This window comes from Triticum urartu, chromosome 7A (genome assembly GCF_056163025.1).
Source record: "Triticum urartu cultivar PI428250 chromosome 7A, HENAU_Tu73, whole genome shotgun sequence".
Lineage (NCBI taxonomy): Eukaryota > Viridiplantae > Streptophyta > Magnoliopsida > Poales > Poaceae > Triticum > Triticum urartu.
Genome location: NC_141879.1, coordinates 732453171 through 732472103, shown reverse-complemented (window position 1 = coordinate 732472103; position 18933 = coordinate 732453171). Strand labels below are relative to the sequence as shown.

At 42.2% G+C, this 18933-nt stretch overlaps 1 protein-coding gene across 1 annotated transcript; it reads right to left on the bottom strand.

The window, feature by feature from the left end:
• Positions 1-11433: 11433 nt before the first annotated feature.
• LOC147962407 (uncharacterized) lies at positions 11434-11988 on the bottom strand. Its single transcript, XM_087534183.1, has one exon. It carries the CDS (start codon positions 11986-11988, stop codon positions 11434-11436), a length of 555 nt encoding a protein of 184 aa, XP_087390309.1.
• Between the last annotated feature and the right edge of the window lie 6945 nt (positions 11989-18933).

Here is an 18933-nt window from a genome sequence, read left to right as displayed (position 1 = left end):
TATAGTTTGAGGAGTTCATGTATTCACTAAGTGTTAATGCTTTGTTCCGGTACTCTATTAAAAGGAGGCCTTAATATCCCTTAGTTTTCAATAGGACCCCGCTGCCACGGGAGGGTAGGACAAAAGATGGCATGCAAGTTCTTTTCCATAAGCATGTATGACTATATTCGGAATACATGCCTACATTACATTGATGAACTGGAGCTAGTTCTGTGTCACCCTATGTTATAACTGTTGCATGAGGAATCGCATCCGACATAATTATCCATCACTGATCCAATGCCTACGAGATTTTCACATATTGATATTATCTTAGTTACTTTTCCGTTGCCACTGTTACAATCACTACAAAAACCAATACTATTATTTTTGCCACCATTACCGTTACTTCCATATTACTTTGCTACTAAATACTTCACTACAGATATTAAGTCTTTCAGGTGCGGTTGAATTAACAACTCAACTATTAATACTTGAGAATATTCGTTGGCTCCCCTTGTGTCGAATCAATAAATTTGGGTTGAATACTCTACCCTCGAAAACTGTTGCAATCCCCTATACTTGTGGGTTATCAAGACTATTTTCTGGCGCCGTTGCCGGGGAGCATAGCTCTATTCTTTGAGTCACTTGGGATTTATATCTGTTGATCACTATGAGGAACTTGAAAGATGAAAGAACCTAGATTTTTCCCTCAACTACGAGGGGAGGTAAGTAACTGCCATGTAGCTCTACACTTGATTCACATTCTGTTATGAGTAAACTTGCGACACCTACTCATGCTATTTATTCTGATATGTCGCTTGTTATTGATGATGCCACTTCTGCTTTGCATGATACTTATGATGAAACTACTTCTATGCTCGATAATACTGTGCCATTAGGTGAATTTCTTGATGAACAACTTGCTAGGGTTAGAGAGAATGAAATTAATGAAAGTGATAATATTGATGAAAGTGATGATGAAGATTCTCCCCCTAGATTTGAATTGCCTGTTGTGCCTGAAGGTTATGTTATGGATGAAGAAACTGCTAGAAACTTTTTAGCTTGCAATGATAGATATGATCTTAAGAAACTGTTAGCTAAGTTGAAAGAAAAAATCTTTGAATGCTAGAATGAAATATGACCCTACTTTTGGTACTTCACCTATCTGTATTTCCGATAATGAGGAGAAAATTCGTTACTACTATATCCTTAAGTTATTTCTGTTCTCATTAAAGGGTGATGCTAAAATATGGTTTAATTCGCTTGATCCTGGTTGTGTGCGTAGTCCCCAGGATATGATTTATTACTTCTCTGCTAAATATTTCCCCGCTCATAAGAAACAAGCTGCCTTAAGGGAAATATATAATTTTGTGCAAATCGAAGAAGAGAGTCTCCCACAAGCTTGGGGGAGGTTTCTTCGATTACTTAATGCTTTGCCTGATCATCCTCTCAAGAAAAATGAAATACTTGATATCTTTTATAATGGACTAACCGATGCTTCCAGAGACCACCTGGATAGTTGTGTTGGTTGTGTTTTCAGGGAAAGAACTGTTGATCAAGCTGAATTGCTATTGAATAATATGTTGAGTAATGATAATGATTGGACACTTCCTGAACCAACTCCTAAGCCAACTCCGAAGAAAAGCGGTATTCTATTTCTCAGTCCTGAAGATATGCAAGAGGCAAAGAAATCTATGAAAGAAAAAGGTATTAAAGCTGAAGATGTTAAGAATTTACCACCTATTGAAGAAATCCATGGTCTTGATAACCCGACACAGGTAGTAAAGGTAAATTCTCTCTATAGATTTGATGAAGGTGATATTCCTCGTAATAAGTCTGCTAGCCAATGCTTGGATGAGTTTGATAATTTTATTGTTAAACAAGAAAACTTCAATGCTTATGTTAGTAGACAATTGAAACGTAATGCTTATATGATTGAACACTTGAGTGATTATATGTCTAGAGTTAAAGGTGAACTTAAACTTATTAGTAAACATGCTTCTATGGTTACCACTCAAGTAGAAGAAGTACTTAAAGCTCAGAATGATTTGCTCAATGAATTCGATAATAAGAAAAATGATAATGTTATTAGAGTTTGACTAGAGGGGGTAAAATGACTCAGGAACCTTGTATCCTGAGGGCCACACTAAGAAAATTGAGCAAGATTCTTAGAGAATTAATGTTGATGCACCTAGTCCTTCTAAGAAGAAGAAAAGGAAAAATGATAGGACTCTGCATGCTTCTAGTGAACCTGTTGCTGACACACTTGAGAATCCCATTGATATTTCTATTTCTGATGCTGAAACACAATCTAGTAATGAACATGAACCTAGTGATAATGTTAGTGATGATGTTCATGTTGATGCTCAACCTAGCAATAGAAATGATGTAGAGATTGAACCTACGGTTGATCTTGATAACCCATGATCAAAGAATCAACATTATGATAAGAGAGACTTCGTTGCTAGGAAGCATGGTAAAGAAAGAGAACCATGGGTTCAGAAACCCTTGCCTTTTCCTCCTAAACCATCCAAGAAAAAAGATGATGAGGATTTTGAGCGCTTTGCTGAAATGATTAGACCTATCTTTTTGCGTATGCGTTTGACTGATCTGCTTAAAATGAATCCTTATGCTAAGTATATAAAGATATTGTTACAAATAAAAGAAAGATACCGGAAGCTGAAATTTCCACCATGCTTGCTAATTATACTTTTAAGGGTGGAATACCAGAGAAACTTGGAGATCCTGGAGTACCAACTATACCATGCTCCATTAAAAGAAACTATGTTAAAATTGCTTTACGTGATCTTGGAGCCGGTGTTAGTGTTATGCCTCTCTCTTTATATCGTAGACTTGATTTGAATAAGTTGACACCTACTGAAATATCTTTGCAAATGGCTGATAAATCAACTGCTATACCTATCGGTATTTGTAAGGATGTGCCTGTTGTGGTTGCAAACGTTACTATTTTAACGGACTTTGTTATTCTCGATATTCCCGAGGACGATAGTATGTCTATTATTCTTGGTAGACCCTTTTTGAATACTCCAGGGGCTGTTATTGATTGCAACAAAGGCAATGTCACTTTTCATGTTATTGGTAATGAGCATACTGTACACTTTCCGAGGAAACAGCCTCAAGTCAACAGTATCAATTCTATTGGAAAAATTTCAACGATTACTATTGGAGGTTTTGAATTTCCTCTCCCTATTGTAAAGAAGAAATATGATATTCTTATTGTTGGGGACATGCATATCCCCGTTGAGGTAACTTAGTGTTATTCAAAAATTCTTCGGTTTCATGCGATTCGAAAAGAGTTTGTTAACAAGACTTGATCAACCTTGTTAGTGGATTCCTTTTGATGAGCATGAGATGGATGAAGTTAGAAAGCACAACTCTCTGTACCCTCCTTCTACTTTCTGTTATTTAGATTAAATAAAGCAAAAATAGTATTTTTCTATCTGTTTTCTGAATTATCCTTGCAATAAAATATACCCCGAAAATAAAAGTTCTCCAAATGTCCTGAAAAATTTATATGTTTTTTTCTAGAATATTTAAGAATATTTGGCACTGAGAACGCATCTAGGGGCCACACCACCTGGCCACGAGGGTCCAGGGCGCGCTCCCCTGCCTCGTGGACCCCACGTGGGCCCCTTCCACTTATTCTTGCACCCACACACTTCGTCTTCCTCTAGAAAAAATGATCCACCAGCTCAAACCCGAGTTCTAGCTCATCTTGCTGCCATTTTCGATCTCCTAGCTCAAAGCGCTCCATTCACAAAACTGCTTTGGGCGATTGTTCTTCGGTATGTGACTCCTCCAATGGTCCAATTAGTTTTTGTTCTAGTGCTTTATTTATTGCAAATTTTTGTTTCTTAGGTGACCCTATTCTTGAGCTTGCATGTCAAATTTATGTGGTCAAAAGTAGTTTTAATGCATGATATGGCCTCTTGGCACTTGTAGGAGTAGTTGCTATCAATCTTGTTGAGTTTGATTCACTTTTATTTTGAGTCACTAAAAATTTCAGAAATTTTTCAGAGGAAGAAAAATGTTTAGGAAAATGTACCAAGGTGGCTCCTCAAGGAAGCAAGGCCCAAGGCTCGCGATACGTGAGCCGGACAATGAACTACCAAGGGAAGCTCAAGTGCGGCCGTGTGAATGGCCGTCAGAGGAGTTCATGGTCTAGGCAGGCATCAAGGATGAATTTGACGCATATGTGCGTAACGCTGATCTTGAGAGCTTCATGTCAGATAAGTGCCGGCAATACCTCTATCTAACTGATTCATTAGTGAGAAGGTTTAGATTTACATCCTCGCGCAATTCTCACACTGTTTTATTTGATCTTTATGATAAATCATATACCATGGACCTAGAAGACTTTAATACTGCTTGTAAACTCCCACACTAGGGCTATGTTAGTGAACCTCGCAAATCTGAATATAAAAACTTTCTTGCTAGTATCACTATGGGGGAATCTAGGGAAATCACACAAGCTACCATAGGAAGCATTCATTTCCCTTCCATACATTATTTTTCTCTCTTCATTGGTAGAGGCATTGACGGTAAAGATGAGGCTTGTCACATGTGTGTTCCAGATCTTTGTGTCCTCAAGAGTGTGGTATTAGGTGATAAACAATATAACTTGGGGCTATTGTTGCACGTAGGTTGCATCACAACAGTATAAGTGGAGATTTGTTTGGTGGAATTTACGCGACTCGTGTAGCTAACTATCTTGATATACCCATACATGGAAATGATATTGAGTTGCCTCCTGATTATCTAGATTATGAGGCTATGGTTCGCCACCAATTTCTTGAGAGGAACGATCAGTTCCTCCAGTACCGACTAATCTTTGACAGACGGTGCACCGTCCATGTTGCTCTCCCTGCTCCTACTTTCTTTGACTTTCAGGCAAAAAGGAGATATGTTATAACCAGGGAAGAGGCGAACGAGTATGAGAGGAGAACAGAGGCAGCTCGCCTCCAAGCTGCAGCTCGTCAGGCAGTAGCTGCTGCATCTCAGTACGACCCAGTTACAACTTTGGATATCCACCAGGCCAGCTGTGGCCCTAGACCAACTTAGGCCAAAAGCCTAAGCTTGGGGGAGTACGTATTTCTCACCAACATTACATTCATATTCACACACTGATGCCAGTTGTCGGTGCTCATACTTTTTCATTGTACTATCCATGCTAGTTTATTTTCTTTTCCAGCATTCTACTTGTGTGTTTGAAAAACCTTAATAAAAAACAAAAAAAATAGTTGTAGCTTTTAGCTAGTTTACTTCCCATGTCTGTAGTAGTAATAATTAAAAGAAAACCCAAAAGGATTTCTCCTTTTTCTTTTGCTTGTTGGGGGCTTTCCCGTGTAAATAGTTTTGTTTATTTTCTTTTCTTTGGGGGTCGAGAGGAGAAAACCATGATGAAAATGTTGAAGTGACTCTTATATGCATTATTATTGATTTAACCAAGAGCCCATATTACCTTGCCTTCTCCTGTGTATTAAATGCTTGCAGATTCCAGCTTAGTCCAATGCACGTGCACTATTATTATTATCCACACCGTTCGGTTGTGCAAGTGAAAGGCAATAATGATGATATATGATGGACTGATTGAGATGAGAGAAGTTGGTACGAACTCGACCTATCTTGTTTTTGTAAATATGATTAGTTCATCGTTCCTGATTCAGCCTATTATGAATGAAACATGTTTGCAATGACAATTAGAGAGTATAGTTGTTTATGCCATGCTTAATTATCTAGGAGTTTATAATGGTTTACCTTGCGTGTCAACATGCTACTAAAATGGTTGTGATGTGGTATGATAGGGTGGTATCCTCCTTTGAACGATTCGAGTGGGTTGACTTGGCACATGTTCACGCATGTAGTTGAAACAAAATCAACATAGCCTCCACGATATTTATGTTCATGTTGAATTATATCCTACTCATGCTTGCATTCAGTGTTCATTAATTTTAATGCATGTTTATGACTGTTGTCGCTCTCTAGCTGGTCGCTTCCCAGTCTCTTTCTAGCCTTCACTTGTACTAAGCGGGAATATTGCTTGTGCATCCACTTCTATAAACCCCAAAAGTTATTCCATATGAGTCCACCATACCTTCCTACATGCGGTATCTACCTGCCGTTCCAAGTAAATTTGTATGTGCCAAACTCTAAACCTTCCAATGAAATTATGTTTTGTATGCTTGAATAGCTCATGTAACAACTAGGGTTGTCTATATCTTCCATGCTAGGTGGGTTATTCTCACGAGGAGTGGACTCCGCTCCTCATTCACGAGAAAATGTCTGGTAACCGGGATGCCCAGTCCCATGCTTAAATTAAAATAATTGCAAACAAAACTCCCCCAGGATTGTTGTTAGTTGGAGGCACCCGTTGTTTCGGACAAGCCATGGATTGATGTTTGTTGGTGGTGGGGGAGTATAAACTTTACCATTCTGTTTGGGAACCGCATATAATGTGTGTAGCATGGAAGATATCGAGATCTCTCAGTTGTTATGTTGACGATGAAAGTATACCACTCAAAATATTATTCATCTCTATTTCAAAAATCGAGCTCTGGCACCTCTACAAATCCCTACTTCCCTCCGCGAAGGACCTATCTATTTACTTTTATGTTGAGTCATCACCCTCTTATTAAAAAGCGCCAGTTGGAGAGCACCGCTGCCATTTGCATGCATTACTATTAGTTTACATTGAGTATGACTGTGACTGGATCTCTTTTACCATGAATTACAATGTTTAGTCAGTCCTTGAACTTCAAAGGTGCTCTGCATTTATGTTTTGCGGTCTCAAAAAGGGCTAGCGAGATACCATCTTGTTATATCATATTATGATTGTTTTGAGAAAGTGTTGTCATCCGAGATTTACTATTATTGCTCGCTAGTTGATTATGCTATTGATATGAGTAAACATGAGACCTAAATGTTATTGTGAATATGGTTAGTTCATAATCTTTGCTGAAAACTTGAATGCTGGCTTTACATATTTACAACAACAAGATCAAACAGAGTTTGTAAAAGTCTTTCTTTATCACTTTCAGTTTGTCAACTGAATTGCTTGAAGACAAGCAAAGGTTTAAGCTTGGGGGAGTTGATACGTCTCCATCATGTCTACTTTTCCAAACACTTTTGACCTTGTTGTGGACTCTAACTTGCATGATTTGAATGGAACTAACCCGGACTGACATTGTTTTCAGCAGAATTGCCATGGTGTTATTTTTGTGCAGAAATAAAAGTTCTCGGAATGACCTGAAACTTCATGGAGAATATTTTTGAAATTTATAAAAAAATATTGGCGAAAGAATCAACACCAGGGGGGGCACACCCTATCCACGAGGGTGGGGGCGCGCCCCCTGTCTCGTGGGCCCCCTGAGGCTCCACCGACCTCAACTCCAACTCTATATATTCGCGTTCGGGGAGAAAAAATCAAGGAGAAGGATTCATCGCATTTTACGATACGGAGCCGCCGCCAAGCCCTAATCTCTCTTGGGAGGGCTGGTCCGGAGTCCGTTCGGGGCTCCGGTGAGGGGAATTCGTCACCATCAACCTTCCTCCATCACCAATTTCATGATGCTCACCGCCATGCGTCTAATTCCATCGTAGGCTTGCTAGACGGTGATGGGTTGGATGAGATTTATCATTTAATCGAGTTAGTTTTGTTAGGGTTTGATCCCTAGTATCCATTTTGTTCTGAGATTGATGTTGCTTGTCACTAGGGCCCGAGTGCCATGATTTCAGATCTGAACCTATTATGTTTTCATGAATATGTGTGAGTTCTTGATCCTATTTTGTAAGTCAATAGTCACCTACTATGTGTTATGATCCGGTAACCCCGAAGTGACAATAATCGGGACCACTCCTGGTGATGACTATAGTTTGAGGAGTTCATGTATTCACTAAGTGTTAATGCTTTGTTCCGGTACTCTATTAAAAGGAGGCCTTATCCCTTAGTTTTCAAAAGGACCCCGCTGCCACGGGAGGGTAGGACAAAAGATGTCATGCAAGTTCTTTTCCATAAGCGCGTACGACTATATTCGGAATACATGCCTACATTACATTGATGAACTGGAGCTAGTTCTGTGTCACCCTATGTTATAACTGTTGCATGAGGAATCGCATCCGACATAATTATCCATCATTGATCCCATGCCTACGAGATTTTCACATATTGATCTTTGCTTAGTTACTTTTCCGTTGCCACTGTTACAATCACTACAAAAACCAATATTATTATTTTTGCCACCGTTACCATTACTTCCATATTACTTTGCCACTAAATACTTCGCTGCAGATATTAAGTCTTTCAGGTGCGGTTGAATTGACAACTCAACTGTTAATACTTGAGAATATTATTTGGCTCCCCTTGTGTCGAATCAATAAATTTGGGTTGAATACTATACCCTCGAAAACCGTTGCAATCCCCTATACTTGTGGGTTATCAAGACTATTTTCTGGCACCGTTGTCGGGGAGCATAGCTCTATTCTTTGAGTCACTTGGGATTTATATCTGTTGATCACTATGAGCAACTTGAAAGATGAAAGAACCAAGATTTTTCCCTCAACTACGAGGGGAGGTAAGGAACTGCCATCTAGCTCTACACTTGATTCACCTTCTGTTATGAGTAAACTTGCGACACCTACTCCTGCTATTTATTCTGATATGTCGCATGTTATTGATGATGCCACTTCTGCTTTGCATGATACTTATGATGAAACTACTTCTATGCTCAATAATACTGTGCCATTAGGGTAATTTCTTGATGAACAACTTGCTAGGGTTAGAGAGAATGAAATTAATGAAACTGGTAATATTGATGAAAGTGATGATGAAGATTCTCCCCCTAGATATGAATTGCCTGTTGTGCCTGAAGGTTATGTTATGGATGAAGAAACTACAAGGACGTTCAAGCTAGAACAGAACTCTCGGAAGACAGCAGTTGGTAATCCCTTGGTGAAGAAATCAGCATAGTGCAAAGTCGTCGGGACATGAAGAACACGAACATCGCCTAGAGCTACACGCTCTCGGACAAAGTGGAGATCAATTTCCACATGCTTCGTCCGTTGGTGCTGAACTAGATTAGTCGAGAGATACACCGCACTCACATTGTCATATAAGACAATTGTGACCTGCTGAAGTGGACAATGAAGTTCAGCAAGGAGTTGGCAGAGCCAGCATGACTCAGCGACAGCATGTGCAATAGCGCGATACTCGGCCTCAGCACTGGAACGTGAGACTGTATGCTGACGCTTGGATGACCACGACACAAGGTTGTCACTGAGGAAGACGCCATAGCCCGAGGTGGACTTGCGAGTGTCGGGCAGCCAGCCCAATCAGCATCTGTATATGTAGTGAGGGATGCCGGGGAGGTGCGATGGAGCTGCAAACCATGGTCGAGAGTGCCCTTGAGGTAGCAAAGAATCCGCTTCAAGAGGTTGGCATGGGGTTCACGAGGGTCATGCATGTGTAGGCAAGCCTGCTGAACCGCATACTCGATGTCTGGACGAGTGAACATCAAGTACTGAAGAGCACCGGCAATGCTGCGGTAGTCAGTGGCGTTGTCAAGGGAGCCCCTGTGGTGGAAAGCTTGTGGTTGGTGTCGACAGGTGTACTGCAAGGCTTGCAATTGCTCATCCCTGCACGAGCAAGAATCTCCTCGGTGTATTGACGTTGAGAGAGGAAAAGACCAGCACCAGCAGGCTGAACTGAGACACCAAGGAAGTGGTGTAGCTCGCCAAGGTCCTTTAGGGAGAACTCATGGCTAAGGGAGTCGATGAAGCGCCGCAACTGTGTTGTGGACGATGCAGTCAACACGATGTCATCAACATATAGTAGGAGATACGCCATGTCACTCGATCCATGTCAATAAATAAATAATGACGGATCAGCCTTTGAGGCGACAAAGCCCATGGATGTGAGAAACATGGTGATGCGACTGAACCACGCACGGGGTGCTTGCTTGAGCCCATAGAGTGATCGATTCAGCCGGCAGACATGATCGGGTCGTGCGTTGTCGACGAAGTCGGACGGTTGTTGGCAGTAGATGGTCACGACGAGCGTTCCATTGAGAAACGCGTTGTTGACATCGAGTTGGTGAACTGGCCAGCCATTCGACAAAGCAATGGTGAGGACGGTACATATAGTGGCTAGTTTAACAACCGGACTGAATGTCTCGCCAAAGTCGATGTCGGGTCGTTGAGAAAAACCTCGAACCACCCATCATGCCTTGTAGCGGTCCAATGTGCCATCGGACTTAAGCTTGTGCCGAAATATCCATTTACCTGTAACAAGATTAGTACCAGGTGGACGGGGAACAAGGTCCCAAGTATGATTAGCACACAAGGCATCAAACTCCTGCTGCATGGCAAGACGCCAATTTTCATCATTGAGAGCTGCACGATACGTGCGTGGGATAGGGTAAGGAACCATGACATGCAAATTTAGACGATCAACAGGTTGTCGAAAGCCAGACTTTCCACGGGTGCGCATGGTGTGGTTGTTCACAACCGGAGCAATCGGAATGGCGGTAGGAAGAATGGGTGGCACCTCAACATGAGGCAACTCGGGTGCTGGTGTAGTGCACAGTGCCGTCATAACGACCGGGAGTGGTGGGGGTACGTGTGCAACTGTGGAGAGGAAGTCATAGTCATAAGAGGTTGGGGAAGCAGGAGTTTCATCAAATGGAAAGGAAGCCTCATCAATGGTGACATGATGAGAGATGATTATCCGATTGGTGGACAGATCAAGACAACGATAGCCACGATGGTTTGAAGGATAACCTAAGAAGACACATGACTTGGAGCGAGGTGCAAGCTTATGCGGGGTTGTGGCTGAGAGGTTGGGATAACATCTACAGCCGAAAACACGAAGGTGTGAATAATCGGGAGGGGAACTAAATAGAACTAGATGATACCCCGCACGTTGTTGCGGGAATATTTGCAATATATTTTGATGATATTTGATTTGTATGGGACATGAATAGTAATAATACGATAACTAAGATTGCAAATCCATATGCTTTATTGTGTTTGATTAATGTATTGTAAAATATTTATTAAATATCTCATTTATGTTTGCATGTCGAGGTGGACAATTTCCTGTGGATGAATGCATGTTGTGGTGGGCCTTTTGCCATGCATGTTGCTTGATGATGTGGCATGCTTGCATGTTGAGAGAAATATATTAGTGAGGGCTAGCTATTTAGATATAAAAGATTTGGTGTGGAATACCAAAGTTCAGGGTTTTGGTGGGATGGAGATTAATAAGGTATGTGGCTGCGTGAAGAGCTTCAACCTAATAGGCGGGTGGAGCACTGCATTGGAAAAGAAGGGAGCGAAGGATATTATTTATAGAGCGGATGATGCATTCAGCTTTACCATTTATAGAGCGAAGGATATTATTTAAGAAGGAAGGAAGCGGACGCTGCATCTGGAAGATCAGACGGATGTGCTTATACTGGCTGTTGAGACCATGCAGGACGTTGTGGACCAAGGCATTGTCACTGATGACAGTACAATGGCTGTGAGTTCATCGGCGAGTGATTTCTGCCGGCGGCAGTGGTCACCGATGGACATAGCACCTTGACGAAGGCTATAAAATTCTTGCTCGAGGTAGATAGCTCGCGTATCGGTGTTGTCGCGGTAGATTGCTTCGATGCTTTCCCAAAGGACACGACCAGAGGCGGCGGTATCGAGCACCATGGGTAGGAGCTCAGGGGAGATAGCACCATACAACCATCGCTTGACCAGGGCGTCAAGGCGGAGCCACTGGGCCGTGGGTTCCGCCGGTGGGTCGTCATTGATGTGGTCCTCAAGTGCATATGTGATGAGCGCATTCTCGACAAATTCACGCCACTGCGAGTAGCTACTTGTGTGTAGGTCAAGGGTGACAGGGATCACTGTCTTGGCGCTGGGAACAGCAACGACGAGTGCCCAGAGAGCAGCCTTGCGGGCGGCTTCAGCTGCGATGGCTTCAGCGTCGGGAGACGCCATGGCCGCACGAGAAGGAGAAGAGGTGGAGGGTTGGTCAGGTCCAGATAAAGACCTATCTGATACCATGAAGGCTAATTAAACTCACGCACTTAGTATTGCATAGCTAGCCATGGGCTAATATAGTACACGGGTAGACGTACAGTTTCAGAAGCAGAACAGATTACATGCATACACCTTTCATCTTCTAGACTGTTGGCTAATCCTATTCCACTAACATGATTTGCCTTTGTGTAACGGGAAGAGGAGAGTGGCAAGAGTTGACAATGTATCGGCCAAGGCAGCATTTTGAACGGGTACCCAGATCATCAACAAGCTACTTAAGGCACCCCACCAGCCTCACCCTACCAGTGCTAGAGAAGATTCTTCTTCCGGCAAGCCACTCGTGCGGGCAAAATTAAGGTACATCTCTGCAGAACCAAATAGTATCATCTAGGATCTTTGATAGTACGTACTAAGTTACCTGTTGGTGGTTCCACCAGCCATGGTCATTGCTCCAAGCTAATACTACTCCAACAGCGCCCACATGTGGATGGCACCGGACCAGGGGTGCTGGAGTGAGGGCCATGTCATTGCAGGCTTGCCACCCATGTTACCACCAGCACTGTTACTGCCACGGCGCCGACGGTTGTTGGTACCGGAGTTGGACCGGTTGGAGTTGCGTTTGTGGGCCTGCTGACCACCTCCAGCTCCGGTGTTGGGGCCGTTCCCCTTGTTGTCGCAAGAGGACGGGGCGTGGGGTCGTGCTGCAAATAACCCACCGCTGGGTGGTGGCTTGCTGCTGCCGCCGGAGCTGATGTTGGTGTAGAAGACAGTATGGGGCGAGCTGTCGAAGGACTCCGATGTAAGTTCCTCGAGCATGAGAGTAGAGCGGACGTCAGCGAAGGAAGTGTTGGGGAACGTAGTAATTTCAAAAAATTTCCTATACACACGCAAGATCATGGTGATGCATAGCAACGAGAGAGGAGAGTGTTGTCTACGTACCCTCGTAGACCGAAAGCGGAAGCGTTAGCACAACGCGGTTGATGTAGTCGTACGTCTTCACGGCCCGACCGATCAAGCACCGAAACTACGGCACCTCCAAGTTCTAGCACACATTCAGCTCGATGACGATCCCCGGACTCCGATCCAGCAGAATGTCGGGGAAGAGTTCCGTCAGCACGACGGCGTGGTGACGATCTTGATGTTCTACCGTCGCAGGGCTTCGTCTAAGCACCGCTACAATATTATCGAGGATTATGGTGGAGGGGGGCACCGCACACGGCTAAGAGATCAATGATCAATTGTGGTGTCTATGGGGTGCCCCCTGCCCCCGTATATAAAGGAGCAAGGGAGGGAGGCGGCCGGCCTAGGAGGAGGGCGCGCCAAGGGGGGAGTCCTACTCCCACCGGGAGTAGGACTCATCCTTCCCTTGTTGGAGTAGGAGAGAAGGAAAGAGGGGGAGAGGGACAAGGAAAAGTGGGCTGCACCCCTTGTCCAATTCGGACCAGAGGGGGGGGGGGGCGCGCCTCCTTCCTTTTGGCCTCTCTCCTCTATTCCCGTATGGCCCAATAAGACCCATATACTCCCCGGCGAATTCCCGTAACTCTCCGGTACTCCGAAAAATACCCGAATCACTCGGAACCTTTCCGATGTCCGAATATAGTCGTCCAATATATCGATCTTTACGTCTCGACCATTTCTAGACTCCTCGTCATGTCCCCGATCTCATCCAGGACTACGAACTCCTTCGGTACATCAAAACTCATAAACTCATAATATAACTGTCATCGAAACCTTAAGCGTGCGGACCCTACGGGTTCGAGAACAATGTAGACATGACCGAGACACGTCTCCGGTCAATAACCAATAGCGGAACCTGGATGCTCATATTGGCTCCCACATATTCTACGAAGATCTTTATCGGTCAGACCGCATAACAACATATGGTGTTCCCTTTGTCATCGGTATGTTACTTGCCTGAGATTTGATCGTCGGTATCTCAATACCTAGTTCAATCTCGTTACCGGCAAGTCTCTTTACTCGTTCCGTAACACATCATCCCGCAACTAACTCATTAGTTGCAATGCTTGCAAGGCTTATAGTGATGTGCATTATCGAGAGGGCCCAGAGATACCTCTCTGACAATCGGATTGACAAATCCTGATCTCGAAATACGCCAACCCAACAAGTACCTTCGGAGACACCTGTAGAGCACCTTTATAATCACCCAGTTACGTTGTGACATTTGATTGCACACAAAGTGTTCCTCCGGTAAACGGGGCTTGCATAATCTCATAGTCATAGGAACATGTATAAGTCATGAAGAAAGCAATAGCAACAAACTAAACGATCAAGTGCTAAGCTAACGAAATGGGTCAAGTCAATCACATCATTCTCCTAATGATGTGATCCCGTTAATCAAATAACAACTCATGTCTATGGTTAGGAAACATAACCATCTTTGATCAACGAGCTAGTCAAGTAGAGGCATACTAGTGACACTATGTTTGTCTATGTATTCACACATGTATTATGTTTCCGGTTAATACAATTCTAGCATGAATAATAAACATTTATCATGATATAAGGAAATAAATAATAACTTTATTATTGCCTCTAGGGCATATTTCCTTCAGTCTCCCACTTGCACTAGAGTCAATAATCTAGTTCACATCGCCATGTGATTAACACCCATAGTTCACATCGTCATGTGACCAACACTCAAAGGGTTTAGAGTCAATAATCTAGTTCACATCGCTATGTGATTAATACCCAAAGAGTACTAAGGTGTGATCATGTTTTGCTTGTGAGGGAAGTTTAGTCAACGGGTCTGCTACATTCAGATCCGTATGTATTTTGCAAATTTCTATGTCAATAATGCTCTGCACGGAGCTACTCTAGCTAATTGCTCCCACTTTCAATATGTATCCAGATTGAGACTTAGAGTCATCTGGATTAGTGTCAAAATTTGCATCGACGCAACCCTTTACGACGAACCTTTTGTCACCTCCATAATCGAGAAACATATCCTTATTCCACTAAGGATAATTTTGACCAATGTCCAGTGATCTACTCCTAGATCACTATTGTACTCCCTTGCCAAACTCAGGGCAGGGTATACAATAGGTCTGGTACACAGCATGGCATACTTTATAGAACCTATGGCTGAGGCATAGGGAATGATTTTCATTCTCTCTCTATCTTCTGCCATGGTCGGGTTTTGAGTCTTACTCAGCTTCACACCTTGTAACACAGGCAAGAACTCCTTCTTTGACTATTCCATTTTGAACTACTTCAAAATCTTGTCAAGGTATGTACTCATTGAAAAACTTATCAAGCGTCTTGATCTATCTCTATAGATCTTGATGCTCAATATGTAAGCAGCTTCACCGAGGTCTTTCTTTGAAAAACTCCTTTCAAACATTCCTTTATGCTTTGCAGAATAATTCTACATTATCTCCGGTCAACAATATGTCATTCACATATACTTATCAGAAATGCTGCAGTGCTCCCACTCACTTTCTTGTAAATACAGGCTTCACCGCAAGTCTGTATAAAACTATATGCTTTGATCAACTTATCAAAGCGTATATTCCAACTCCGAGATGCTTGCACCAGTCCATAGATGGATCGCTGGAGCTTGCATATTTTGTTAGCACCTTTAGGATTGACAAAACTTTCTTGTTGCATCATATACAACTCTTCTTTAATAAATCCATTGAGGAATGTATTTTTGTTTATCCATTTGCCAGATTTCATAAAATGTGGCAATTGCTAACATGATTCGGACAGACTTTAAGCATAGATACGAGTGAGAAACTCTCATCGTAGTCAACACCTTGAACTTGTCAAAAACCTTTTTGCGACAATTCTAGCTTTGTAGATAGTAACACTACTATCAGCGTCCGTCTTCCTCTTGAAGATCCATTTAATATCAATGGCTCGTCGATCAATGGGCAAGTCAATCAAAGTCCATACTTTGTTCTCATACATGGATCTCATCTCAGATTTCATGGCCTCAAGCCATTTCGCGGAATCTGGGCTCATCATCGCTTCCTCATAGTTCGTAGGCTCGTCATGGTCAAGTAAAATGGCCTCTAGAACAGGATTACCGTACCACTCTGGTGCGGATATCACTCTAGTTTACCTACGAGGTTCGGTAGTAACTTGATCTGAAGTTGCATGATCATCATCATTAGCTTCCTCACTAATTGGTGTAGTAGTCACAGGAAAAGATTTATGTGATGAACTACTTTCCAATAAGGGAGCAGGTACAGTTACCTCATCAAGTTCTACTTTCCTCCCACTCACTTCTTTCGAGAGAAACTCCTTCTCTAGAAAGGATCCATTCTCAGCAATGAATATTTTGCCTTCGGATCTGTGATAGAAGGTCTACCCAACATTTTCTTTTGGGTATCCTATGAAGATTTATTTCTCCGATTTGGGATTGAGCTTATCAGGTTGAAACTTTTTCACATAAGCATTGCAACCTCAAACTTTAAGAAACGACAGCTTAGGTTTCTTGCCAAACCATAGTTCATACGGTGTCGTCTCAATGGATTTAGATGGTGCCCTATTTAACGTGAATGTAGCTGTCTCTAATGCATAGCCCAAAACGATAGCGGTAAATCAGTAAGAGACGTCATAGATCGCACCATATCTAATAAAGCACGGTTACGGTGTTCGGACATACCATTACACTGTGGTGTTCCAGGTGGCGTGAGTAGTGAAACTATTTCACATTGTTTTAACTGAAGGCCAAACTCGTAACTCAAATATTTTACTTCTGCGATCATATCGTAGAAACTTTTATTTTGTTACGATGATTCTCCACTTCACTCTGAAATTCTTTGAACTTTTCAAATGTTTCAGACTTGTGTTTCATCAAGTAGATATACTCATATCTGCTCAAATCATCTGTGAACATGAGAAAATAATGATACCTGCCGCGAGCTTCAATATTCATCGGACCACATACATTAGTGTGCATGATTTCCAACAAATCTGTTGCTTGCTGCATTGTTCTGAAGAACGGAGGCTTAGTCATCTTGCCCATGAGGCATGGTTCGCAAGCATCAACTGATTCATAATCAAGTGATTCCAAAAGTCCATCAGCATGGAGTTTCTTCATGCGCTTTACACCAATATGACCTAAACGGCAGTGGCACAAATAAGTTGCACTATCATTATTAACTTTGCATCTTTTGGTTTTAATATTATGAATATGTGTATCACTACGATCGAGATCCAACGAACCATTTTCATTGGGTGTGTAACCATATATGTAAACAGAACAACAATTTATTCTCTTACTTAAATGAATAACCGTATTGCAATAAACATGATCAAATCATATTCATGCTCAATGCAAACACCAAATAACACTTATTTAGGTTCAACACTAATCCCAAAAGTATAGGGAGTGATGATGATCATATCAATCTTGGAACCACTTCCAACAACCATCGTCACTTCACCCTTGACTAGTCTCTGTTCATTCTGCAACTCCCGTTTCGAGTTACTACTCTTAGCAACTGAACCGGTATCAAATACCGAGGGGTTGCTACGAACACTAGTAAAGTACACATCAATAACATGTATATCAAATATACCTATGTTCACTTTGCCATCCTTCTTATCCGCCAATTACTTGGGGTAGTTCCGCTTCCAGTGACCAGTCCCTTTGCAGTAGAAACACTCAGTTTCAGGCTTAGGTCCAGACTTGGGTTTTTTCACTTGAGCAGCAACTTGCTTGCCGTTCTTCTTGAAGTTCCCGTTTCTTCCCTTTGTCCCTTTACTTGAAACTAGTGGTTTTGTTTACCATCAACACTTGATGCTTTTCTTGATTTCTACCTTCGTCGATTTCAGCATCACGAAGAGCTTGGGAATCGTTTCCGTTATCCCTTGCATATTATAGTTCATCACGAAGTTCTACTAACTTGGTGATGGTGACTAGAGAATTCTGTCAATCACTATTTTATCTAGAAGATTAACTCCCACTTGATTCAAGCGATTGTAGTACACAGACAATCTGAGTACATGCTCACTGCTTGAGCTATTCTCCTCCATATTTTAGCTATAGAACTTGTTGGAGATTTCATATCTCTCAACTCAGGTATTTGCTTGAAATATTAACTTCAACTCCTGGAACATCTCATATGCTCCATGACGTTCAAAACGTCTTTGAAGTCCCGATTCTAAGCCGTTAAGCATGGTGCACTAAACAATCATGTAGTCATCATATTGAGCTAGCCAAACGTTCATAACGTCTGCATCTACTCCTGCAATAGGTCTGTCACCTAGCGGTGCATCAAAGACATAATTCTTCTGTGCAGCAATGAGGATAATCCTCAGATCACGGATCCAATCCGCATCATTGCTACTAACATTTTCCAACATAATTTTTCTCTAGGAACATATAAAAATTAAACGGGGAGCAACATCGCGAGCTATTGATCTACAACATAGATATGCTAATACTGCCAGGACTAAGTTCATGATAAATTAAAGTTCAATTAATCATATTACTTAAGAACTCCCACTTAGATAGACATCCCTCTAATCTTCTAAGTGATCATGTGATCCATATTAACTAAACCATGTCCGATCATCACGTGAGATGGAGTAGTTTCAATGGTGAACATCACTATGTTGATCATATCTACTATATGATTCACGCTCGACCTTTTGGTCTCCGTGTTCCGAGGCCATATCTATTATATGCTAGGCTCGTCAAGTTTAACCTGAGTATTCCGCGTGTGCAACTGTTTTGCACCCGTTGTATTTGAACGTAGAGCCTATCACACCCGATCATCACGTGGTGTCTCAGCACGAAGAACTTTCGCAACGGTGCATACTCAGGGAGAACACTTATACTTTGATAATTTAGTGAGGGATCATCTTATAATGCTACCGTCAATCAAAGCAAGATAAGATGCATAAAAGATAAACATCACATGCAATCAA

Bases quoted from the DNA above. Each gene is read 5' to 3' on its own strand.
- LOC147962407 (XM_087534183.1), bottom strand. From the start codon at position 11,988: ATGGCGTCTCCCGACGCTGAAGCCATCGCAGCTGAAGCCGCCCGCAAG.